This window comes from Cydia strobilella, chromosome Z (genome assembly GCF_947568885.1).
Source record: "Cydia strobilella chromosome Z, ilCydStro3.1, whole genome shotgun sequence".
In the NCBI taxonomy this organism is placed as follows: domain Eukaryota; kingdom Metazoa; phylum Arthropoda; class Insecta; order Lepidoptera; family Tortricidae; genus Cydia; species Cydia strobilella.
The window spans coordinates 51923142-51951109 of record NC_086068.1 but is presented as its reverse complement, the minus strand read 5'-3'; the positions used below and the strand labels follow the sequence as shown (position 1 = coordinate 51951109).

The 27968-nt window shown below is 38.6% G+C and overlaps 2 protein-coding genes across 2 annotated transcripts; both read left to right on the top strand.

Moving 5' to 3' along the window:
• The first annotated feature begins 147 nt into the window (after positions 1-147).
• On the top strand, positions 148-6109 carry LOC134755007 (uncharacterized). Its single transcript, XM_063691487.1, has 3 exons — positions 148-207; positions 4134-4275; positions 5947-6109. The coding sequence occupies exons 1-3, from the start codon at positions 162-164 to the stop codon at positions 6107-6109; spliced, it is 351 nt and encodes a 116-aa protein (XP_063547557.1). The 5' UTR covers positions 148-161.
• Positions 6110-9219: 3110 nt separating this feature from the next.
• On the top strand, positions 9220-14878 carry LOC134754602 (uncharacterized). Its single transcript, XM_063690920.1, has one exon. It carries the CDS (start codon positions 9529-9531, stop codon positions 14707-14709), a length of 5181 nt encoding a protein of 1726 aa, XP_063546990.1. The 5' UTR covers positions 9220-9528; the 3' UTR covers positions 14710-14878.
• Positions 14879-27968: the final 13090 nt, after the last annotated feature.

Here is a 27968-nt window from a genome sequence, read left to right as displayed (position 1 = left end):
AAAAAACATAATCACGAATAAGTGAATTGGCTATTACCTACTTGCCTAGTGATTAGTCAGTCATGCCTATATCCAAGCGCCAACTTCTTTAATCGAGTAGATTACAGTATCATCGCTCAGAATCATTTATAGCTAGTCCACCACACATGTGTGCTGACGCTATGAAGCGTGGGGCCAGAATCGCAGTATTTTTAATATCGCTTCACTGTAAGTATTTTATTTGCCAATTAAATGCATTTTAATCATTTAATTGAAATTGCATTTGAAAATGACAAATACATAATATTTTTGTACTTACTTTAAAGTATTATGTTATTTATGTTTCACAAAAACGCACGCAAGTGAGTTTTTAAAGATCTGTGGTATTATTTTATGTCATTATAATAACAACACACAAGATAAATCACAACAAGACGATTATTATGATTGTCGATCGAGCTAACAACAACTCGCCCGAAAAGTCACTAAAATAGCGATGATGACACATGTTGAATTTTATAACAAAATCTAGTAAAATAGATAGCAAATGAGCAATTTATCACAATAATGTGGATATTAAAATAATATATGGAAAAAATACAGGACCTGAAAGTTTCAAAAATTTTTTTTTTTAACTTCTAAATAGGGAAAAAGTAAGGGTATCATTCGATTCCTTACATTATGTTAGAAAAAAGATTGTATGGCAACTATATACCTAAACGCAATATTTCACCGACAAAATCGCAAATTTACTTATTTTCGATACATTCCAGATGGGCTCTCAGTGACCTTGACGCCACGTTCACTTATCGTTTTGTTAGAAGCGTTTCGCGAGTGAAGTACGACTGTTAGATTGACTATTATTTCTGACTTTTGTATTGCTTTAATGCAATGGATCACATATAGACATTTGATCCTAAAAACAAACCAGATAGATTGATACCATTAATGAAAATTTGTCATCTAGCCTATTGCAAATTGCGACGTCGTTCAATCATATATCGCATGCATGGGCACTCATAACAAACAGTGGTGACTGCGCGGATGAAATCAAATGGCGCATGGCTATCACCAGATCCGCCATGGATCGGCTCAGAAAATTGGAGAAACAGAAACATCACAAAGGCCACTAAAATACGACTTGTCAGGGCATTAGTGTTTCCCATATGTCTTTATGGTGCTGAGACGTGGACTTTAAAGGAAAGCGAGAAAAAGGAGATCGAGGCTCTAGACTAGAAATGTGGTGCTGGAGAAGAATGCTTGACATAACCTGGACACAGTTCCGTTCCGAACCAACGTCTCAATTCTCTAGGAACTTGGTATTAAACAGCGTTTTTCTTCCATCGTCCAGTGTCGTATTTTCACTTTCTTTGGACCATATTACACGTCGAGACGATACATATGTGGAACGACTTGTAGTGCAAGGAAAAGTCGACGGCACAAGGCGCGGTAGATTACCAGTGCGTTGGCCAGGCTTAGTCAAAAATGCACTCCATGAATGTACATTCTTCATTCTTTTCATGAGCTAGTACGGGAAGAATGGCGACGGATTGTGAAGCTTGCCACCGGCCCTGATATGAGGACTACGACCATTCTGACAAGAGTGTGACGACAGAAAAAGAAGAGGCATAGCGGTAAGAGCGTGCGACTTTAAATCCGGAGGTAGCGGGTTCGAACCCCGTCTCGTACCAATGAGTTTTTCGGAACTTATGTACGAAATATCATTTGATATTTATGAGTCGCTTTTCGGTGAAGGAAAACATCGTGAGGAACCGGACTAATCCCAATAAGTTTACCCTCTGGGTTGGAAGGTCAGATAGCAGTCGCTTTCGTAAAATCTAGTGCCTACGCCAATTCTCGGGATTAGTTAACAAGCGGACCCCAGGTTCCCATGAGCCGGGGCATTAAGGATGACTCACGTTAGACCGGGCCGTGTTTGGGCCGGAGCTTCCGGCGCTTACTTTTCTATGACATGCCAGGTGATCACGTGATGTTTTCCATAGAAAACGAAGCTCCGGAAGCTCCGGCCCGGACACGGCCCGGTCTAACGTGAGTCATCCCTAAAGCCGGAACAACGCGAGGAAGATACATATGAAATAATAATAACACTAAAGAACAAATACATGTATATTAAATTAAAGTAAATACAACATAGAAATTTACAACTTTCTGAGACAATGTCTTTCAGATCTATCTCTGAATCAAAAACCTATAAGTACCTTGGTATATCACAGTCGTTGGGTATTTAGGACGGTGGCATTTAGACGGTCGGTGAAGGAGCGATTTTTCAGTCGCCTCACAAAAGTCCTTAACAGTCTTTTGTCAAGAGACAACAAGTGTGCGCCTTTAACGCCTGGGTAATGCTCGTACTCACATACTCCTTTGGCACACTAAGGTGGACTCAGACCGAGCTAAATGCCCTGCGTAGAAGGCTCCGACTACTTCTCACCACACACCGTATGCTATAATTATCTATTACGCTCGTCTGTTATGAGATTGTACAATCTCAGGAATTATTTCCTTAACGAGTGTGAGATGCGCATCGTGATGTGGTGGCGTTAGACAGGAACCTCACGCCGCTCTCCTTGGCAAACGAGAAATGTCACAAACCTGTGGTACTCTAAGTACTGCGGATCGCGAGGCGGCATGGGAGAGTTAAGGTGCTACACGGACGTTTCTACAAGGCTATCACCGAACATGCCGCCGTCCCGGAAAGTCACTCAGGCGTATCATCTGCGGTTTGTCTCATCTTGCTAACGGCGAGTACTTGCACAAACATAATCTCGTAGCCAGTATTATTCACCAGCAATTTGCTCTTCTATACGGCCTTGTGGACCCCGAAGTACCGTACTCCAAGTACCCACCTGCGGCAGTTCTCGAAAATAGTCATGACACGCTCTATTGGGATCGATCTATCATCACTGACAGGACTATTGTAGCCAATAAGCCTGACATCGTGATAATAGATAGATCGCAACGTCGGGCCCTGCTCGTCGACATCACCATCCCCCATGATGAGAATCTCGTGAAAGCCGAGAAGGACAAGTCCAGTAAATAGATAACAGCCATGTACTTACTACTACTACTTACTGTTTGAAACTCTAGGTCCATGGGGTCCCAGCGCGCATAAGTTGTTTGCAAAATCGCGAAGCGTCTGGTTGACGTAACTGGTGACCGAAGAGCTGGCGGCTTTCTCGCACAACGTATCAGCATTGCGCTACAGCGGGGAAATGCCGCCAGCATCCTTGGTACAATGCCTCAAGGGCCTATTTTAGATTTAAGCTAGTTATTAATTTCGTTTACGTAGTACCACTGTATATATCTTGTATACTTACTGTGTTGATGTTGATTCGATTATCATTGTCCCGATAGTCGTTTCAGCGAACGGTCTGATAGTGAAGAGTCTCGACCAACATCTTGAGAGACTCTCGCTATTAGGTAGTTAGATGAAGGGTCAGATGCAGAAGGCGGTGATCTTGGATACGCCGCGGATAGTCCGGAGGTTCCTCTCTCTGCGGAACCACCGGCAGCTTGGAGCCTGCCCCGCTGCTGGCGGCACCCTAGGTTAGGTTTTTTACAATGTGTTTATACAATGTGTTTTGTATTGTTTTTTATGTTTCTATATTTTACTTTTATATCCATATTGTAAAATGCCTAACTTAAGTAGAAATAAATATTAATACTAAATAAACTTAAACGATAAAAGCCCTATATATCTTTATGCAGTCGCTTTCAAATGAGTTAAACGCAGAAATTTAAAATATTACTTAAAATTGCAGTTTTAAGTACCATTTATTTCGGGAAGTACCTATCGCCAAAAGACTCCTGCAGTGAATATAGCCCTTATGCAATAAATATTGATCTACAATGATCTTAAATAATTCGGGATTTCCTATAGGTAATTCAAGATCTTTATTTTGTCGAAGGCTTAAGCGGTTTTGTGTGTAGGTCTTTAGCTTGAATACTCGTACAGTCGCCGTCAGATATATCAGAGCGCTGAGGTGCTCAAAAAATATCTGAACACGCACTCTAGCGCCTTGACAATACCTATAGAAGCAAGGTATAAAGCTGCAAGAGATTCACTGACTCACGATTATTTTAAATTTTCCAAGAAATGGGCTAAAAGATGGAAATAACCTAAATTATATGTACAGTTACAGGGACTTTAGAGCAGACCATATACAATGCCAACAACTTCTATAAATCAATGACCGAGGAGTACGACGTGAGACATCGTGGTCAGCTGTTCTTACCACCCTGCATGAAACAACTTTTGAATTGCTGGGAACTTGTGAAGTAACACATTTTTATTTTTTTATTTTTATTTTTTAAAGGCCTAATTTAGTGTCCCACTGCTGGGCAAAGGCCTCCCCTCGTTTCCTCCACTTTATTTATTTATTTTATTTTATTTTATTTATGTATTCCTTAAATTAACAGGCTATAAACTTTCATGTACTGGAAGGTATAAGCACAAGGCAAAGAGGATATAATATTAGGATAGAGCGGTACTGTCAGTTTTGTAGCCACAGTAAATTAACTGCCATTTATCGACACACGATTAAAACCAAATATAAAAATATCAAAAAATGTTTTTATATAGATAAATGATTTTTTTATTTGCAATATTTGCATTGATTATTTTTATAAAATTTTGACCCATGTTCATTCAATGATTGCGTAAAATTTGTTAAATAACAAAATAAACCGTCAACGCCATCTATACGAGAGTAGGCCAAAGGTAGTGGCGCCCTCTGATCGAGAATCGAATTTTCTTGATTTTCGAGGCACGTTTTTCCTTAGACTGTATCCATCTATTACGGAGTTATATCTATCTTTGCACAAGGTAAATACTAGAACTTTTTCCCAGTAGTTGGCAAAAGATGGGAATAATTCTTCCCAGTTTAATACTAGTAAAAACAATATAAATATAGATTGCTTTATTAATCAATAATTATAAGACGATTAGTGTTTCAGTAAACTGCCTTAAAAGTGATCAAAAATAGTCGGTTTTTGACTGATTTGATTGTTCGTTTTTACGAATTACATTTATACGAACGAACAAACAAGTCAGTCAATAACCGACTAATAGGACCTTATTGCCGATGGCGCTTATGCCATTATCTGCGATGCTCCTATATAAATACAATGTTGCGCTACGCAGTGCGGCGTAAGCGCCCTCGACAAAAGGTCCATGTTTTATATATAACGTCACAATTCATTCAATTTACAATTAATAAGATAAATTTCATCCAAACGTGTTAATTTCTCCTTAACTATTTTAGCTGGGGAGGCGACGATGCTAATTGTGTAGTAACTCGAGCGCCGCGCCGTAGAGACCTAATTGGGATCGAAAGATTAGACGATGGGAAGGAAAAAATGTTATATAATATTTTTCACCTCAGCAGCTCGAACAAGAGCTCGAAGAACTCCCTGGAGTGAGGAAAGTGCGACTTTCCTCACTCCAGGGAGTGAAACAAAGTAATAGCTTTTTAATTTAGTGAAGGCCATGAACTGCCACTTCATACTTCTATTACATTTTTTTTTGTTTCTGTATTATTCTGTGTAATTCGAAATACATTTTAACCTTTAATATGTTCTCACTACTGAGGTGAAAAATTATATGTGCAACACGAGAGCAAAGTTCTTTTACATCTCGTGTTTTTGAGTTCCTCGCTACGCTCAAGATTCTAACTTAGAAAATCTTTCGCTTTCTCGGGACCCAAAATAAACACTCGCAAGAAAAACTAACTTTCCTCTCTTGCTGCACAAATAACGATAAAAAAAACACCATGTGTGCAGCTTTGACAGTAGAAAAATAGAGCACATTTGGAAAATTTTGCGTTAGAGATTTCTAAAACTGGTGATTTCTACTGCGATTCGCTTTTATCAAAGGTACCCTTGTCGTAAGCGACCCATATATGTATAATTATATTCATGATATAGTAATCACTCCTACTTATTTCTCAGACCCGATCTCTTCTGCAAGTATACCCGTCAATACAGACAGGCCCTCGAGAGCATATGCATGGACTTGCGGTTCCAATGCATGGAGTTCTCGGGACCTAGACCGTTCAACACGGTTAACTTGTCAACTTGGAACTACTGCCCTCCGACCAGAATACAGCTGTAAGCACCCAACCCAACAATAGTAGATTGTGTTGTGACACGTGTGGCGTGGGCGTACCTACATTGAATCCTAAACAAGGATTCTATAATAGAATCTCGAGAGTTCTAAAATAGAATCCTTAGCGTAGTGACGGATATGTGACACATAGGTACTGCTTTTCACATCACCTATGAGAAAATTATTATGTTTCAATATATTTTAGAGCTAAAATAGTAGATTGTGTCACAAGGGAGCAAAATGACATATTTACGGCGAGGGCGTACAATTGAATTCTAAACGAAGCGAAGGATTCTATAATAGAATCCTGAGCGTAGTGAGGGATTTAAGTGTTTACGCCCAAGGTGAAAATAATTTTGCTACCATGTGACACATACTGCTTTTCACGTCACCTATGAGGAAATTATATGCATATATTAGGTTTCAAAACATTATTATTTTAAGCAAAGATCGATACGGACAAAGTGCCAAATTTTTGTAGATTACCTACCCCTTTGAACCAAATCTTCGGAAGAAAACTATGAAGACTGATATCACTTATATTTATTATTACAAAGTTATTGATTTAAACTACGCATAATTATGCTTTGTGAAATATTTGTACAAAACTTTAAATATAAACTTATTAAATTGCATAGACAAGTACCTATGGCTGCGTTTAAGGAGACCTAAAATGTCAAAATAAAAATTAAATTATTAAACTAATGTTTTTTTACGTTTCTTTGTAAATATTACGCTTATTAATTAATTAATTTAAAATACGCTAATTACATTTATTGGTTACAATTACAACAAAATATTATTTAAGTTAGAAAAAACTTATGCACGTAATCGATTATTTATTTATTTATTTATTTAAACTTTATTGCACAAAAGAAACAACCTTACAGTACAAAAGGCGGACTTAATGCCATAAGGCATTCTCTACCAGTCAACCTTAAGGCTAAGCAGAGAGATTGTAGCGGTGCTACAAATACAACAGCAAAAATAAAATAAAAATGACATATAATCACATATTTATATTATATTTATCACATATATACAAATACAATATACATATATACTATATATAATATATATAAATAACGACGAGACTCATTATGAAACTAATAAAAATACACTAAGAAACTTTCATTCCGCTAGCATAGAAAGCACGTAAGGATTTTTTGAAAGCGAACTTATTTGGCGCATTTTTTATGTTAAAACGAAGTCCGTTCCAAAGGCGCGCCACCTGCACAGTGAACGAATACGACATGAACCCGGTTCTGTGAAGAGGGATGGACAGAGACATATTGCCAGAAGAGCGAAGTTGGCGGTCGCGAGAAATGCCGTAGTATTGAAATAAGGATTTGAGGTACTCAGGAGAGTGTGGATCGTTAAGCACAGAAAAGAGAGTGGAAAGCAAGCGAACGTTGTCGAATTGGAAGCCAGCCAAGCTGAGAGCGAAAGGAAGAAACGTGATCATATTTGCGGAGGCAAAAAATGAACCGAATGCAGTTATTCATCAGGCGATCCAATTTGTCGAGAAGCTTTTCGTTTAAGTCCGGATAACAAACATCAACATAATCAATAATGGGCAGTATAAGGGTGTTCATTAATGCAACTTTAGTTTTGATCGGTAAAAAGTGTTTCAGTTTGTTGAGAGAATGAAGTGAGCCCATGACCTAACGGCTGATTTCAGTAACCTGTGCCCTCCAACTCAGGGTATTGTCAAAAAGAACACCCAAGTCTTTAACGCTGTGACTAACTCTTATTGGGGAGCCGTTAAAGCTTACAGGTGCAAGTGCGTCCAAGCCTAGTTTTGCAAGCTGTTTGGAACTACCTATAACGATAGCCTGGCACTTGAACAGAAAAGTACCACTTTGATCCCTCCTAGCAGGGAAGAAAAGTTCCCTTTTCGAATAGGTGATGTGAAAAAAATAGTATGCACGTAATCGATTATAAAAAAAGTGAAGGTAATCGATTATGTGCATACTATTTTTATATTTCATTGTAATATAGTTATTTACGATACAAGTGCGGAAAAGAGGAAATTCGAAACGAGTGGCGATAAATTAAAACACGACCGCAGGGAGTGCTTAAAATCGACACGAGTTGCGAATTACCTTTTCGCACGTGTATCGTACAACGTTTTACAGCACATATGGCCCTTTAAACTTTCGACATATGCACGAAAAGTGCTCTAGTCCAAACAAAGCTACGAAGTTAAAAATTGTGTTCCTAGCATTTCCCTCTATACCTTCTTATTGCTTGGCCTATTGTCTGAGGCCGACATAAAATTAATTTATTTCAGATCGCAGGTAGACCTCCGACCGCAAACGGGATTTACTACTCATCCTGATATTTGGTGGTGGCAGCAGTTGAAACAAATGCCTGATAAAATGAGGGACGGCCTAATAGATGGAGAAAACTACGGCAATTCTACGAGTAAATATTACGGCATATCGCCCATATCATAGCCCATATGGTTCACTCACGTGGACAATAATATTTAGAGTAAGACCAAGATAACTCTGCAGCGATTTTTATAGCACAGACGTCCAAGTGTTATTTTAAACGTCAAATTTCTATGAAATTATGAGAACCTGTAAAATAACAGTGACAAATCTGTGCTATACAAGTCGCTGCAGAGTTATGTTGGTCTGACTCTAGTAGCTTACTTACCTGTTAAAATATGTATGTGTTTTATACCTATAATAAATAATAACCTAATGAAGAGTATATATATTAATTCAAATGTATAATATACAACACATAGTTCATGATAAGAAACGCAGGCTTCGTCAAGTGCTTACAACAATAAATCAGAGTATATATTATAGAATATAGATTAAGACCATATTCATTTGCATGTCACTATGCGACGAGGTAGTTGATTCCTACTTATGTGTAAAACTGTATGAATGAATATCTTATGCAAATATATGAATTATGAATAATTAAGACGATACCGTTTTTCTAACAACTGTTAAGGTATATGCAATGGAAAGGAATAAAATAATAAAAAGTCACATGTTTCATTTAATTTTTTTACCCTATATAACTACTTGTAGCTTCTATATACTATCTCTGTTAACGCGCACACAAAACCTATCATCATATCTAGTGACAGCATTATACATGCATTTCTTATTTAGTCGCATTACAAAAATCATAGCAACAGGACGTGTTTTAATTTCCCACTCAATAATGAACCTTACTGCATTCAACATATGGTCCAAACGATCCGGATAAGGAAAAAGTGCATCGAGCGCCCGCCGTCGGACACCTGGCCGCGAGAACAAAAGAATGTGATAAGCAAGCCGCTAGAAACAAGTTAAAATATACGATTTCAATGCAATTTAGTTTCAACTTACAATTTACTTCAAAAACGTTGTGTTTACTTGTGTTTTTACGTGAATAAGTGAAGATTTAAGTTACGAAAAATGACTACGGGGGATCAATTAATGACTGTTTTGCAAGATACGGCAAGTTTACTTCAGAAAACACAAGTGAATTTAAGGAAATGCCCTAAGGCACGATTAACAAGAGGTTATGTTGAGGCGAGATTAAGTTGCATACAGGGGTACTGGGCGACGTTCAAACAAACACATCAAGAACTTATAAAGGTTATGCCACGCGAAGAACGAGCTGTTACGCAATATTTTATTAACGAGGAATACTTTATTTACGAAGATTTATACTTGAACATTGAAGGCGATCTTAAGGACTTATTGAACAGCAACACGAAACAAATCAACCCCAATATATGTAACTCGGATAACCAGGTGGGAAAATTACCTCGAATTCAACTTCCAAGTTTTACTGGTGGTTATGAACAATGGCCCACTTATAAAGATTTGTTTTTGTCAATAGTGCATAACAATACGTCGCTTAGTAATGTACAAAAATTGCATTATTTGAAGACCAGTGTATCCGGCGAGGCAGAGGCGATTTTAAAGCACGTTCAAATTACCGAAAGTAATTATACACAAGCGTGGGACATTCTGCAAAAGCGTTATGGAAATAAAAAGTTAATAGTGAATTCTATATTGAAGCGGTTATTTATGCAAAAGAAATTAAATACTCAGTCAGCCACTCAACTGAAATCATTATTGGATACTACAACTGAATGCTTAAATAGTTTACAAAATTTGAACATGGCCACCGATTCCTGGGATCCGTTAATCATTTTTCTGGTAGTGCAGAAATTGGACCCGGAGTCACACAAGGATTGGGAGGAGTACGCTCACAAGGATGATTCCGAGGAATTGCCCAAGTGGACAGACTTCGTCAAATTTCTGGAAGCTAAATTCCGAACGCTAGAGCTCATCACCGCTTCTTCATCAACTCCGCGCGAAAGAAATGTAGTCAAAGAACGCACGTTCCACGCCACAGAATCACAAACAGAGAAGAGTTGTGTCATGTGTAAAGGTAATCACACACTCGCTCATTGTAAAGAATTTACAAAAATGCTACCTACCGAGAGATGTGAATATACAAAAAACAATAGGCTATGTTACAATTGTCTGGCACCAGGACATGCGGTTTACAAGTGTCGATTGCCCATGTCATGCCGTATATGTCGCAAGCGCCATCATTCACTCGTTCATGTGTCGAAGAGCCCGGAAACAGTACAGCAAGAAAGCAATACTCAATCGACGCCCTCCAAGGTCAACGAGACTGAAACAGAAATTCAAGCTACCATGGCAATTGCATCTCACCACACAGCTAGACATAGTGATGGCTTATTAGCAACTGCAATCGTAAACGTAAAGAGTGAGCAAGGGCATACCATTGCACTCAGGGCTCTGATCGACCCGTGCTCACAGGCATCTTTCATTAGTGAGAAAGCGGCTCAATTACTTAAACTTAAAAGAGAGTCAACAAGAGCAAGCATAACTGGATTGGGGCCTATAAAGGCGAACGCAAATCAAGTGGTTCAATTAGAGGTTTCGTCGCAATATCAAACGTCGTATTCCATACAGCTTCGAGCCTATGTGATTTCCAAGCAATTGACCACTCAAATGCCCGTGAAAACTATGAATACAAGCAACTGGTCTCACATACACAATCTACACCTGGCCGATCCAAGTTACAACACACCAGGTCCAGTAGATCTTCTCCTTGGAGTTAAAGTATATGCACAGATTATTCAAGAAGATACAACAATAATCAAGGGTCCACCGGGTACACCATGTGCTCAGAAAACATACTTCGGCTGGATCCTGTTTGGAGATAATGGAGAGACGGATACAAGTACACAAGAAAAATCTTTCATTACGATGCATCATCAAGTCGATGTTGATGATTTATTAAAGACGATATGGGAGGTTGAACCAGACACAAAGAGAACATTAACTGAAGAAGAACAAACATGTGAAAGAATTTACGAAAGTACCTACAAAAGAAATGAAGAAGGAAGATACATCGTCAAATTACCTTTAAAGACAGAAGTACCAAGAGCATGTGAAGGAAACACACGAGAAATAGCACAGAACAGATTAATACAACTAGAGAGAAGATTTCTAAAAATGCCAAAGCTTAAAGAAGAATATGTAAAGGTGATTGATGATTACATCGAACAGAAGCACATGGAAAAGGTACCGACAGAAGAAATACATACAAAGAAGAGTGTATACTTAGCCCACCATGCAATTATTCGAGAAGAGAAGGAAACTACAAAAACGCGCGTCGTGTACGACGCGTCTTGTAAGGGTACCAATGGTTTCTCATTAAACGACGACCTCCTTGTTGGGCCAGTTTTACAAGAAGATTTGAGAAGTTTGATCATGAGATGGCGAATGCACGCTATATGCTTCGTCTCAGACATTCACAAGATGTATCGGATGGTGCTGACAACTAAAGAAGATTCCGACTATCAAAGAATTTTATGGAGAAGTAGCAGTGACAAGGAAATAGAAGATTACCGTCTCCTGACAGTAACCTTTGGAACAGCTTCAGCTCCATATCTGGCAGTTAAAACATTGCAACAGCTGGCTGTAGATGAAGGAGACGAGTTTCCTATTGCATCAAAGATGATCACAGAAGACTTCTACGTCGACGATCTGATGTCAGGATGTGACACCACCGAACAAGCCATAGAAGCCAGCAATCAATTGCAAGAAGTTATGCGAAAAGGTGGATTTCAGCTTAAGAAATGGTCATCCAATAGTGTTGAGTTTATGCGCAATTTGAAACCCGAAGACAGATCAGCTAATGCACATCTTGATTTAAACATGGACGGCACAATCAAGGCACTTGGTATCCAATGGAACATGGGAACAGACCAGTTCGAGTACAACCTTAACCTTCCAGAAGTAAACAATCACATCAGCAAACGAACAATTTTGTCTGATATCCAGAAACTGTTTGACCCTCTGGGCTGGATCTCACCGTGTGTACTGATGGCCAAAATATTGATACAGAAGTTGTGGCTGGCAAAGGTGAACTGGGACGAAGAACTTAGTCAACCCTTGAAAGACGAATGGCTTCAATTAAGAGCAGACTTGAGACATGTCAATGAGATCCATGTTGATAGATGGCTTGACACTTTCAGCACTGAAGGAGCAAATATTCAGATACACGGATTCAGTGACGCCTCTATCTCCGCCTACGGTGCAGCCGTTTACATTAGAGTAGAAAAGGCAGATGGTACAGTCAAAACAAGGTTGATTGCTTCGAGGACAAGGGTCTCTCCCGTGAAGACTGTCTCTTTGCCTAGATTGGAACTGTGTGGAGCTGTTGTGTTGGCAAAATTGTTACGACAAGTCAGCCTTGCTATGAGAATACCGGCTTCACAAATATTCGCATGGACAGACTCTTCCATTGTAATTTCATGGATTTTTGGCGAACCACAAAGGTGGAAAACGTTTGTGGCAAACAGAGTTGTGGAAATAACAAACAATGTTAGTCAAAATCAATGGCATCATGTCACTTCAGAGGATAACCCCGCCGACATTGCATCCAGAGGAATGTGCTTGTCAGAGTTGAAGACTTCTAAGCTATGGTGGGAAGGACCAGAATGGCTATCTAGAAAGGAAATAGAATACAGAAGACCAAATGTCATTTCCACAGACATAGAAAGGAAAAATGTGATACAAACAAATTTAAACGTGTACGGAAGCGAAAAAGAGAGAAATTTGGCAGAGCAATTTAAAGAATTTGATAATTTACAAGAACTGATAAAAACAATTACATATTGCCGCAAATTTCTGAACATGAAAAAACTACAAATAGACAATTTAAAATTAACTACTCATGACTTGGACCACACACTGCAGATATGTGTAAGACTTGTACAAAAAGAAGAATTTGGAGAAGAAATAGATAGATTAACGACAAACAAACAAGTACACAAACGGAGCCCTATAAAATCTTTAAATCCCTATTTGGAAGAAGGTCTACTAAGAGTAGGAGGAAGGCTTAGACTTGCAAACATAAATAATGAAGAAAAGCATCCCTTAATATTGGGTAACAAAAACAACTTAACACCTCTTATAATAGCCGATGCACACGTGAAGACCTTGCACGGTGGAATAACACTCACGATGAGTTATTTACGTTCCAAATTTTGGATTATAAAGTCAAAGAATTTGGTAAAGGCTCACGTCAATAAATGCCTTGTATGCGTCAGACAAAACGCTGCTCCTAAACCACAGCTGATGGGAGACCTGCCTAGAGAACGAGTCACGCCTGCCAGACCGTTTTTACATAGCGGCGTCGACTTTGCAGGACCTTTCACTACCCTAATGTCTAAGGGTAGAGGAGCAAAGACTACGAAGACGTATGTAGCCATATTTATATGCTTATCAGTTAAATGCATACATCTAGAGCTAGTCAGTGACCTGACTTCTGAAGCTTTTATAGCTGCCTTCAAGAGATTTGTAGCCAGGAGAGGGAGATGCAACCATTTGTGGAGCGACCAAGGACGAAATTTTGTTGGCGCCAATAAGGAATTGATTAATGCATGGAAAGAGGCACAACTAGAGTTTACTGGAGAAATTTCCGAGTCCTTGGCTAAAGATGGTACGCAGTGGCATTTCATCCCGGCCTATAGTCCGAATTTTGGTGGTCTATGGGAGGCTGGTGTAAAATCCCTGAAACATCACCTAAAAAGGATCATCGCCTCTCACCTTACCTTCGAGGAATTTTACACGGTCCTTTGCGAAATTGAGGCATGCTTGAATTCAAGGCCGTTATGTCCAATTGATAACGACGATACAGACAGCATAGAACCCCTTACACCCGGGCACTTTCTGATCGGCGAAGCACCCATAAACGTCCCATCGCCCGACTTGAAGGATGTTAGAATGAGCTCACTATCACGATGGCAGCACACACAGAAATTGGTCAGAGACCTTTGGTGTAGATGGCAGCAAGAGTACCTGTCACGTTTGCAACAGCGACCAAAGTGGTTGAAAAGAGTAGAAGAGTTCAAAGAGGGACAGATTGTTCTCATTAAAACCGACAATCTTCCACCTGGAAAATGGGCTCTCGGCCGAATCGTCGCTAAACATCCAGGTCCAGACCATATTACGCGAGTGTATAGTGTTAAAAGTGGTGATAGTGTGGTGAAAAGACCTGTTACAAAACTATGCTTATTACCAATAGAGATTAATGATTAATGTATCAATCTATTTTGCATGCTTTCAATTTATTAAAATGTATAATTGTTTTTTAAAGGACTTAGTAGTCCTTTGGCCGGCGGTATGTTAACGCGCACACAAAACCTATCATCATATCTAGTGACAGCATTATACATGCATTTCTTATTTAGTCGCATTACAAAAATCATAGCAACAGGACGTGTTTTAATTTCCCACTCAATAATGAACCTTACTGCATTCAACAATCTCTATAACCCTGCAGGACTTGACAGCACATAAAAAAACATACAACCGTATTGAAAGTTGAAACCTCCTCACTTCGAAATATTCAAGTCGGTAAAAATAGTACATTTCGATGCTAGTGCGGAAAGTATGTCATTACATTACGAGTACCGAGATACGACTCGGGACGAGTAAAGAATGACATATCCGCACGTGTATCGAACGACGTTTTTTAATACAGTTGCGAATAAATAAGAAAAGCAACAAGTAAGGAATGGAATTCGAAACTTTTATATTATTAATTCTGGGCAAAGATAGATATAAATCCGTAATAGATGGATACAGTGTAAGGAAAAAACGTGCCTCGAAAATCAAGAAAATTTGATTCTCAATCAGAGGGCGCTACTAGCTTTGGCCTACTGTCGTATAGATGGCGTTGACGGTTTCGTTTGTTATTTAACAATTTTAACGCATATCAGTGAAAGAACATGGGTCAAAATCATAAAAATAATAAAAGCAAATAAAAAAAAAACATTTATCCATATTTAAATACATTTTATCGTATTTTTATAAATCTTCATTTTTAGTTTTAAAGTGTGTCGACAGATGGCAGTGAATTTACTGTGGTTACAAAATTTACTATGACAGTACCGCTCTAGTATAAGTTACTGTATGATTCTCTCTCTGTATGACACTGACATCATTGATATTGACATTATGAAGAGGTGTTTTTCTAGCTTTTATTCGACTAGAATAGATTTTGTTATTATTATTGAACCCACTTCAATGAATGTTTTTTTTTTTTTTCAAATGCATGTTCTATAAGACAGAAACAATTGTAAATATTAAAACATTGTACTATTATTACCTAAATATCGTTATCTACGATTATTTGTGTATCGTATATTTATAAAAACAATATCGAATGTTGCCTTTGGAAACTTAAAACAATCTTGCAGTAAGAAAATACGCCTCTTCTTTGACAGGCGTTCCGTTCCATTCAGACAACTTATTAAGAACGGTTTTTCAACATTAAAAAATAAACGTGTTATACTTATAATGATGAAGAGGTAAGTAATAAAATATGAAATATGCATATTTTTCGTATTCTTACATTAACAGTAGGTATTTATGTTGATTACGACGTTTAAAGGAAACTAATATTAACACTCAACAATAAGTAGTCATGAATTGGAACAAGTAAAAATTTTAAAAAATTGGAAAATTAAAAAGCACTAGTTCGCGAAAACCAACTTTCCGCACGCTAAACAGCCACGAAAAGTAGCACTTTTTGAGCAACTGTATTAAAAAGGAATTGATATGTAGTTTATATATTTAAAAAAAAACGGACAAGTGCGAGTCGGACTCGCCCATCGAGGGTTCCGTACTTTTTAGTATTTGTTGTTATAGCGGCAACAGAAATACATCATCTGTGAAAATTTCAACTGTCTAGCTATCACGGTTCATGAGATACAGCCTGGTGACAGACAGACGGACAGTGGAGTATTAGTAATAGGGTCCCGTTTTTACCCTTATGGTACGGACCCCTAAAAAAGCATAAACAGAATATCCCTAAACTAATTAAATGTAGGTAGGTACCTACCTGTAAATTTTCCTTATAATCTGTGATTGCTAGCTAATAAAAGGCGCTCTTATAGACGAGTTGTAGGTTTTTGGGGGGGTGAAGCAGACGAAGTGGTAGAATAGGCAGGCGGGCCGCGGGCACCCCGCGCTGCGCCGCACCATTCCCGCGTAACACGTCTACGTCCTTATTCTGACGCCATCCGTATTCTGATTTGTCAGTACCATAGATTAGTAAGTATATGTTTTCTTGATTTTCGAGGCACGTTTTTTCCTTAGACTGTATCCATCTATTACGGAGTTATATCTATTTTTGGTATATGTTATTACTGTAAGTCAGTACCTGGATTTTTTCCGTCAATTTATATTGAATAAGGTTTATTAAGCATATTCGTATTTTGATGAGTACTTAATGAAGTAAGACGCTAAGTGTAGATAATTATATTAATTATACACGATATGAGAGCATACCGCGGCAAACTGAGAACCTAATCAAATGATACCAAATTATTTTGAGACAAAAAATAGTACTTACTAATAGACTTGACGCATAATAGACTAAAAATATAATAGCAGTCAATTTCGGGTAAGTAGTGAAAAGAAGAAAGATAATGTATGGGACTAAACTAAGCTAAGATAATTTGTATATTGAGTTATGCATAGCTCCAATAAGTAGATACAATCACTATTTTTTATACATTTTTGAATCAATAATCAAACATTTATTCAGCAAATAGGCCACAGGGGCACTTTCTCATGTCAAATTTTTACAAGTAATAAAAATAACCAAAAATTACAAAATACAATTGCTTAAGGTGCCCAAAAGAGTAAAGTAAGTATATAGGTAAATAGAGCCCTCTTGAAGTATTTTATGGAAACTCATTTGAAAGCGCCATCTATGACTTCATCCTGAAACGAAGTATGTATGTGTGCGTGCACAACTACATATTTATTTATTTAAACCAATATGCATCCATCCATACGTGTACTTTCGTTTTACATAATATTAGGACTACTTGGTCGGTTTACAAGTAAATTATTGGTTTCTTGTAACAAAAATCTTATTGGTTACAAGAAATCAAACAAAAAAAACTTGTAAACCTTCCAAGTAGACCTAATATTATATAGAAAATGTTTAAAAAGAATAAAATAAAAATAAAAAACCTAACAATAAAATAAGTATGTTTATTGATTTCAATTTGGTATACAAGATAGTAAAGCCGGTGTAAGTACTTGCAATATCTGATTTTCTTTGAAACAAAGCTGCATCAGCCTCGTCTTCTGTGACTTGTATTTCAGTCTGACCTAGAACTCTTAGGCGTTCGCATAATTGGCTTGCCTTTCAACTCCTTCTTTGACATTAAGAGCTTGAATTGAAGATATTCCGGAGGTAAAGTGTCCAGGATCATACACATTAGGAGAATTTCGGTTTGGTCCAGAAGTCCAAATATTCTTTAAAATTGACACATGAGTAATAAACTAATGATGTGATTTGGGTCTTTCTTGTAGCTGATGAATTTCAGGCATAGGTTGTATGTCTTGTCTACGCACGTACCTCCAAATATGCGCTCTAATTCGTCTCAGATGCCTTTGGCGGGATCTAATCGAACGAATCTTTGCAAAGACAATGTTCATTGTTTTCGTAAACAAATTTAAAATTACCAATATATTTTCAAAGTTTTCATAGGTAGGCTTGCTTCATTTTTAACCAGCTACCACTTTAGAATTAATAGAGAATAAATATGCTCAGCTCATATATCTGTTTACGACATTTATTTTTGTCTGACAGGAAACAACCGTTGTTAAGGTAACAACATTAATGTTCACATTATAAATAAAGAAAGGTCTTGACAAAGAGGTGTATATGCAACCTTCGTAATGTTGTATCCATGCCCTAAAATTATATCCCTCTGTAGTGACATCTAGTGATGTAGTTTGCATAATCGGAAGTCAACTTTACGCAAAAATAGGTTGTCTAGAATGAATTAACAGAAATCGTACTTTACTTACTTAAACTATATTTCTAGTGCCCACTGACTAATAAGTCAGCCGGACGATATCGGCCTGTCAGTTAGAACAAAAATTTGTCAGTTCCGAACAACTGACAGGCCGATAATGCCGATCTCGTCCGGCGAACTGATAGTCAGTTTTTACAAATATGGAATCAATGAAATATTAGATACTTTATTAGAAATGTATCCAGTCTCTAAATGTCGAACTGCACAGAAAAATAAACTAAGTATAATAAATAGTAGATTGTTAACCAAGAGATGAAAGGCACTCATTCCTCATTGCGTTCTAGCGCCAATAGTCCGAGGCTGAAATGATGCCTTAAACACTCTACTTTTCATTTCGAATACAAGGAAAGTAAAATACATGTATTTTTTTTAAAACATGGCTAAGTATACACATTTTTATAGTATTTCTTGAGGGTACTTTCAATTAACAATTTAGGCAATAGTATCGTTATTTATGGAATGAAGAGACAAATATCAGAATGGAAATTGTATAACAAATCCATTTAAACTCTAATTTCAATTGCTTATCGTAAAAAAATCGTACTTCGAACGTAAAATGCTCTAGTGCAGACACGTATCATTTTCTGCACACCTTTTAGAACAACAATGACCCTCTTTCAGAGCATGAGAAATGAAAAACAAAACCGGTCAAGTGCGAGTTCGTTTAACTCGCGCACCGAGGGTTCCGTACAAACTTTCAATTTTCTCATGTAAACAGAATCACGAGACTTTTCAGAAGCGTAATTGTGTACAGCGCCATCTATCGGCAAATTGGGTAACTAATTTGCCCGACCTGTATGTATGTTGGTTTTTCATAAATTTTCAGGGATAATTCCTTATCATGTGACCGGTTTTGAAAAAAAATATATTGTAATCTCATAGACATTTCAAGTATAGCATACACCCTAATGGGCTTAAATTGCAAATTAAAATAGAAAATGTTTTATGATAATTAAAAAAAAGTTTTCAAGATAGCGGTGTGATTATATTTTTCCTGTAATATTTATGATAATGTTATTATTATGTAAAAAATATGATTTTTCGTTAATTAAAGTAAATTTAAGTATTTTATTTTTATTTTTATGGAAAACAAATATAAAAATATTATGGTATGTTGATTCTAGCTCTTTTAAATAATATCCCACTCGACCAAGTAACTAGACTTTGAAATTTTACCCCCTCTTTATATTGGGCATTTTTAATAATTAAAAAAAATAAAATAAAATAATTACACTTCCAATGTGTTTGGGTTAGCGTTGTTCATAATTATTCCATATTTCAAATCGATAACTTCAGTAGTTCTCGAGATATATAGCAATGTGACAGACAGACGGACAGTCGCACCTTAAGGGTACCTTTTGTACCTTTTTGGTACGAAACCCTAATATACAGTTATACACACAACAGACGAATACTAAAATTCATTAGAGATCTAAAAATCTCTAAAGAATTTTAGTATGTGTCAGAGATAAAATGTACCAAATGTAATAAAACGTTAATTGACGAGCAAAAGTAGAGTAAATTGCATTTACTTAAAGTTTATAATGGCAAAACACACTTCTACTTCGGGGTTACATAGTGATAAAGATTTATAATAATGGTTAATTTTATAATAATGGTAAATATCGATGATTCTGATTTTCTGAGTTAAACCCACTAGGGCGGAAAAACCTCAGTGTTAATTATTGCCAATTCTTAAATGTGGTATTATCTGTTGATAACTCGTCATAGTTACATATTCTAAATTCTAAGGCATTTATGGATAATTCCATTTTTTGGAACAAAGTTCCTTTTCGCACGGTATGGACTTAACTAGGCGAAAAAAGTAAGTTTTCCGTCACGACTCTTTCTTAACTTCTTTCCAACCGAGTGTTCCACGACACTAGTACACTTATTTTCCTTAGGATGTAAATAATTCAATTATAATACAAAACAATTATAACACTTTGAACTCTCGGTAGGAAATGGTATTAAAATTTCAAGATTTACCTGCAGTAAAAAGTAGAATGTCCCAGTTCGTCTTTCTGTTACTATCTGGTCTTACACGATATGTAAGTATATATTAAAATAAAATATAATGTGTGACATTTAGATAGGTAGGTATACGTACAAAGTAAATCAATTAAAATTGTATCAATGTGCTAATTAACACTCTATGGGCTGGGGGCATATGGAGTCTACTTAATACTGATTTATTAAGTCAGTCACGCCAATAGATATCGCTAAACAGACATTTTTCATTAAACAAGTTAATTAAGACGAAAGTGGACGACCGCCCCGAAGCCGCCTTTCCATACAAACGTAGTCCCCATTTTCCTCTCTGGATTAATTTTATTGACAATATTTTGACACAATTTGATGTAGGTACATCAACCACAGATATTCGCCTTCGTTAGATTTATTCAAAAATTTAATTAGGAGTCTTAATTGTCTTATTAGCATTAAAAAAAATATATGGAAAATGTTTTCGCTCCTAACTTTTATAACAATCAAAAAAAATTAAAATGTCCAACGAATGGTTAAGTGTGGTTAATATACAATACCCTGCGGCAGTGAACTCGACGAATTAGGACACCACGGGCTGTACCACGCGTTATCCTATCAAAAAAGTGCCGGCCACTTTTCTAGACACGCCGCACTGAATGACATAATCCGCCGGTCTCTTGCATCCGTCAACGTGCCAGCTCTACTGAAGCTGGAGCAAATTGGCATAGCCAGAGACGACGGCAAGAGATCAGACGGTATGTCCCTGGTTCCTTGGGGTTTGGGAACGGTGCTAGTGTGGGACGCTACCTGTGTAGACGCGCTGGCCCCTTCTCACCTCACCGGAACCAGTAACCAAGCAGGTACGGCGGCTAGAACGGCCGAAAAGCTTAAAGTCCAAAAGCACAGGGATCTCGGCCCCGAGTATGTTTTTATGCCATTTGGGGTTGAAACCCTTGGCCCGTGGGGTCCTAATGCACTACAACTTTTTAGAGAACTATCGAAAAGACTGGTCGACTTCATTGTTGACCGAAGAGCTGGCAGCTTTCTCGCGCAACGTAAGTCAACCGGGCCAAATTTCTTAGACGTATTTTAATTTTATTTAGTACTAGCTTTTGCCCGCGACTTCGTCTGCGTGGACTTAGTAACCGCAGCTAGAGTAAGAATAGCGCCTGGAAAATATCTCATAGCAATCTAAATTTGAGCATATTATGCACACAAATAGCAGGCACTTCGTTAATTATCTCAATTCCACCCCGCTTTTTACTTTCTTAAGGGATGATTTTCGGGATAAAAACTATCCTATGTCCTTCTCAGGGACTCAACCTATCTCTATGCCAAATTTCATCTAAATCGGTTCAGCAGTTTAAGCGTAAAGAGGGAACACACAGACAGAAAGACAAATAGACAGACAGACAGACAGACTTTCGCATTTATAATATTAGTATGGAGTATGAGTTCGTTTTTAGTTTTATTTTATAGATAAAACGAACGTTTATTCTTTTTTCATGTACCATATACATATATTCTTAATAAATATTTAATACCTACATTAACAATATTGTGTAAAAATATTTTTCATAATGTCAATATCTAGGGAGGAAAATAGGGACTACCTACGTTTGTATGGAGAAGCGTCTGTCCCCCTTCCTCTTAAATATAGTTACAAAACTTATAAAACGACACCAGGACTTAAGTTAGATACGTTGCCGCTTCAGAGTCCACAGAGCACAATGAGTCGTGAGATCTGGCTGTTCATCCTGTGTGGTAAGTTTTTATACTTCATTAGCCTTTTGTGAAAAATTAAAATGGTTTCGTTATTGAAACAGACTGTATATTATGAAGGAAAAGGAATAACATTAACATAGTCATAAATATTACCTACAGGAAAAATATTACCACGCCTCTATCTTGAAAACTTTTTTTTTTATTATCAAAAACTTTTCCGAATTTAATTTCCAATTTTTCCACCCTTAGGAGTGTGTATTATACCTAATTGAAATTTCTATGAGACTACAATTAAAACACCTTCTTTTAAATTAAATAAAAAATGTTGAAATCGGTTCACATAATAAAGAATTATCCCTGAAAAACCAACATTACATACTACCGGTCGCGCAAATTTGTTAGCCGATTTGCCGATAGATGGCGCTGTATACTTCTGGTCAAGTCTTTTGTGTTTATAGTTTTATGAGTTAACTCAAAGTTTGTACGGAATCCTAGGTATTTTTTTTAGTGCGCGAGTTTAACAAACTCGCACTTGGCGTTTGTCGATCTACGATAACCATCTTGGCTAGGCCCTGTTATTACAATAGGCGGTGTCAGCATGGTTGCATTTTTATCACTATGCCTGTCACTTACATACTTGTTAGAACTTGACAGGCATGGTGACAGGCGATAAGAATGCGACCGTGTTGAGCCTATAATACGCTGCTATGGTGGCAGACACTTTTACACATTGTTTCATTCGCTACTATTGGTGATGGCTGTACAATACATGTACATACATTGTTGGTTGCAGTGGCAGGGTGGACATCGGGACAATCCATGTTTAGTGGCAAGAACAATTACAAACCGATGACGGAGTTTTTTGAGGTTCGCCATCGCGGCGGAATTGATCTGCCGCCATGCGTGAAGGACTTAATGAACTGCTGGGAAGTCATAAAGTGAGCCAATTTTCTATCCTTCGCGCATATAGTTTATCAAAGGACTGTCTCATTTCAAACATAGACAGAGAGAATCATACTATCTTTTTCTTACACTAGTACTAGCACCCAAGAGAAAAGGATGAGTATAGTTTTTTTTATCTTATTTACTGACAATTTGATTTGACCAACTATAATCCATTGAGGCCTCCCATTCCATTGAGGAATACAATCATGGCACTGAGGTAGGTGCATGATAATTATAATATAGGCCTTGACTATGATTGTTTAAACTTAGTTTTAGTTGTAAGTTTAGTTTTTTGCATGCCAGATGCTGGTGAAATATGTGTTACCTATGTATAATATTGTCTGACCACCTTTTGTACCCTAGAAGGCGGAGATGCCACGTAATAACATATACCTACTAATCTATGGTCAGCATGTCGGTAGTCATGTGAATGGCGTGTGTCTTAATAACCTTAGCTACGCGGACGACATGACGCGGGTGCTGCTTAGCGCGTCGGTGTGTGGTCTCAGAAGGTTGTTAAGAATTTGTGAGGAGTACGCCATAAACCACAGCTTGAAATATAATATGGCTAAAGGCCAATATATGGGCTTTGAGGCCGGCAGTAATAGACCATTGCATGTACCTGATGTAACTCTGTATTACTGTACTAATGTATACTGGAACACCACTAGAGTAAAAAGTTAAATATTTATTAGGGCATATCGTTGAACATGTTGGCTCGCAGGTTTGCTCGGTGTTCCAGCGACGTGAAGTTGACGCTGTTTATAGCCTGCTACACGTCGCTGTACACGTGCAGCCTGTGGGCTAACTACACGCAGAAAGCATACAATACACTTCGCGTCCATTACAACAACGCGTTCAGGGCAGTGATGGGGATGCATCGCAACTGTAATGCCTCGGGAATGTTCGCGGCAGCGCACACGGCGTGTTTTCATACCACTATGCGACTGCGCGCCGCGTCCTTGGTCCAGCAGGTGCGAGGCAGCCCCAACACAGTCCTAGCGATGATCGCGGACACACTTCGGACAAGGCCATCGCATCGCGCCGCTCCGTCTTCGCCGCGCCGCGCCGCCCGCGTTTGCGCGAAGAACGCTCACCTAGAACACTTCCATACGTATCAACGGTTTGTTTCTTCCTCACCGCGCCGCCCGCGTTCGCGCGAAGAACGCTCACCTAGGACACTTCCATACGTATCAACGGTTTGTTTCTTCCTCACCGCGCCGCCCGCGTTCGCGCGAAGAACGCTCACCTAGGACACTTCCATACGTATCAACGGTTTGTTTCTTCCTCACCGCGCCGCCCGCGTTCGCGCGAAGAACGCTCACCTAAGACACTTCCATACGTATCAACGGTTTGTTTCTTCCTCACCGAGCCGCCCGCGTTTGCGCGAAGAACGCTCACCTAGAACACTTCCATACGTATCAACGGTTTGTTTCTTCCTCACCGCGCCGCCCGCGTTCACGCGAAGAACGCTCACCTAGGACACTTCCATACGTATCAACGGTTTGTTTCTTCCTCGCCGCGTGGGCCGCCGCGCCGCGCCGCTTCGCTTCGCGTTCGCGAGTCGTTCGCTTACGACGCAGCCTGAGTCTTGCAGCTTGAAATCTGAAATAAATGAATTTTATTTTATTATTATTGATTTACAGCGCCATCTATCGGCAAATTGGCTAACTAATTTGCGCGACCTGAATAATTTTTTATCAAGTGAACCGATTTCAACAATTTTTATTTTATTTGAAGGAAGGTGTTTTTAATGCAACCTCATAGAAATTTCTAGTATAATAAACACCCGCAAAGGGGCCTAAATTGCAAATTAAATTAGAAAGTATTTTTTAAATCAAAAATATGTATACATATTTTCCCTAGGGACTAAAATACGATTTTTGCCCGGCTTTGCAGGTCTAAATGAAGCACTTTTAGAGCATGAGAAGTGAAAATATTATTTTCCCCTCACTAGCTCGGAAAGTTGTCGTTTATCCTACAATACAAGCGGGGAAATACGCGTTTTATCCACTAGTGGGGAAAGTAATTTGACCTTGGATGGAGCGTGTTTAAGTAGCTTGACAGATAACAAAACGTAAAACGCTCATGATAATGGTTCGTTCGATATTAATTATCATTAAATAAATGGTTTGAGAATCTAATAAAAAATACCAAATTTAGCTTTATTTAATGATTTTAAGTCATAAACCTTAAAATTCCATAAGAAACGTTTGTTTTTTTATAATGATGTTAAATATAATTCTGAACGCACAAGTTGAATCGATGCAATTTCAAAACGCATCGTTGACATTTCATGCATCAGAAATGTCAACATTGTCAAAATTTTTTTTACTTAAAACCTTTTCTCATCGACTCGCGTAAAAATACACAACTTCCAGAGTTTTCTGTTATAATATCGTAAAGAAATAAGTGATTCCAGTGATGAAGATCATCTAACGCCTGTGGATGTTGCACTTTCCTCGCTATAGTGGGGTGAAAAGTTTTGTGCTACACACGGGCGCAAATGTATTTTACTTCTCGTGTGTTGAAACACTCGCTACGCTCAGGATTCTATTTTAGAACCACTCGCTTCGCTCGTGGTTCACCTATAGAATCCTTTCGCTTGCTCGTGTTTCAATTCTACTCTCGCGGGTAAAATACAACTTAGCACCCTTGAATAACAAATAACTATTTTTAACTTTCACAGCAATTGTGAAATCTAATTAAACACCCCTATTCTTTTTAAAAGAACTATCCAATAACGCCCTAGAGTTGCAGGAGAAATGAATTGCATCCCCACACATGTTACCCTCCTCATCCTCCTCCTCATCGGCAGTTAATCGGAACTGTGGGTTTTTTATTGATACCAATTGGTACGTCTGGTACGTATACTGTATGTATACTGTGCTCCTCACCGGTGCCCTTGTGGTGCTGATGTCGATATGCAAGGCCACCACGGGCTTTCGTGCCAGAAGAGTGCGGGGCGTTTCTCCAGGCACTCGTCTCTCAACGACATCTTGCGACGCGCGCTCGTCAGCGCTAACGTGCCGGCTTTGCTGGAGCCTTCCGGCGTCCTCAGGGACGATGGTAAGAGGCCGGACGGAATGTCATTGATTCCGTGGGAGATGGGGCGGGTGTTGGTGTGGGACGCTACTTGCGTGGATACACTAGCCCCGTCCCATCTTCATGGCACTTCCGTCTCACCGAGTGCGGCTGCGGATGCGGCTGAACGGAGAAAAAGGGCCAAGTACAGCTGTGTCGGCCAAGAATATCTCCTTACCCCTTTTGGTGTGGAAACACTCGGCCCGTGGGGTCCCGGTGCCCTGAAATTTTTCGGAGCCTTATCAAAGAGGCTGGTGGATGTGACTGGGGATCGTAGGGCTGGCAGCTTCCTTGCACAGCGCATTAGTATTGCAATTCAGCGGGGTAATGCTGCCAGCATCTACGGCACCTTACCGAGGGGTGAATTTTTATTTTAGTTAAGGTTTATCATAGGTAGTATATTTTAGTTACGTTTAGTTTATAAGTTTTGTTACTGTGGTAATTATTTAAGTATTTAAGAGAAACTTCGTATTTGGTAAACATCACCAATCAGAATACCTAAATTCATGTCTCAAGACATAAGGTGTTTTATAGTTCCTACTTCACAATTGTTAAAAATATTATTTAGCCAATGTCATCATACAAGAAACCAAACGCATATTTAAAACTAAATTTCTAAACTTTTTGTTTGCTCATGCTGTAACGTGAAACCATATTTTATCTCCCTCCCTTTTACTCAAAATGTGCCAGTCCGATAGAGAGGCAAAACATCTTTTTTAAATCGGGAATTTCATGGCAAGCATTCGGCTCTCAAATTTAGTATCTGTATTAATGTTATTAAAAGAAATATTGCCGCCAAATTCTAAAATTTTTCATACGTTCATTGTTCAAGTTAGGTACTTATTCTTGTTTTTTTTATTCAAAGTGAAAAGTAGAGTGTATAACTCGGTAATAAAACCCCTTTTAACCTCGCTGTGCCTATCGACCCTCGCCGTTGCGGCTCGGGTAGCTATATGCACACCTCGCCTAAAATGGATCGTTTTATTCCCTAGTCATACAATCTACTATTGTCCCACCCTTTCCTTTTTTTTTAACGAATATACATATTAAGTATTTTAATGTTTACATTACATACGTAGCTAATAAGGAACGATGCAGATTTGACCAGTGCTGCATATAGCGACTATCGACCCTAACCGCTATCACACTCAGGATACTGTTGCTACTGTCAAGCACTCTGCGACGGCCGACGGGTCGCGGCGGCGCGCTTTCTTATTGTAGCAAAGAAACCGTCTACCTACGCGTCCGCTAACATGCCTGAGGGAGTGAGGGCCTACCGCGAACCACGTTCGACGTGTTGCCTCTCTGTCGCACTTGTAAATTAGTACGTAAGTGAGACAGGGAGGCAACACGTCGAACGTGATTCGAGGTAGGCCCTCTGACGCGCTGCAGAAGCGCGGCAGACGCAACAGCACCCTGAAGGCGTTGTTGAACTGGACCCGTAGATCGCTGATCGCTCTTTGCGAATAATTAGCCCAGAAGCTGCAGGTATAAAGAGAGGTACAGTAGGCTCTAAAGAGAGTTATTTTGACCAGAGCTGTACAACCTCTGAACCTATGTGCTATCACATTCGCTCTTATCGCCAGCGCCCTACGTTCTCTATCTATATCTGCGTCGTCAACTCGTCACGCAGATTTTCATCGACTAAGGTCGGGTTGCACCGTTTGGTCTTTGGGTTGGTTTGGTCGTTTGGTTTGGTAACGGTTTCGTCTGTCA

Coding starts and splice junctions, on each gene's coding strand:
- LOC134755007 (XM_063691487.1), top strand. CDS start 162: ATGAAGCGTGGGGCCAGAATCGCAGTATTTTTAATATCGCTTCACT. Junction 208..4,133: donor ATTTTTAATATCGCTTCACT/GTAAGTATTTTA, acceptor TTATATGTACAG/TTACAGGGACTTTAGAGCAG. Junction 4,276..5,946: donor AATTGCTGGGAACTTGTGAA/GTAACACATTTT, acceptor CTTATTTCTCAG/ACCCGATCTCTTCTGCAAGT.
- LOC134754602 (XM_063690920.1), top strand. CDS start 9,529: ATGACTACGGGGGATCAATTAATGACTGTTTTGCAAGATACGGCAAGT.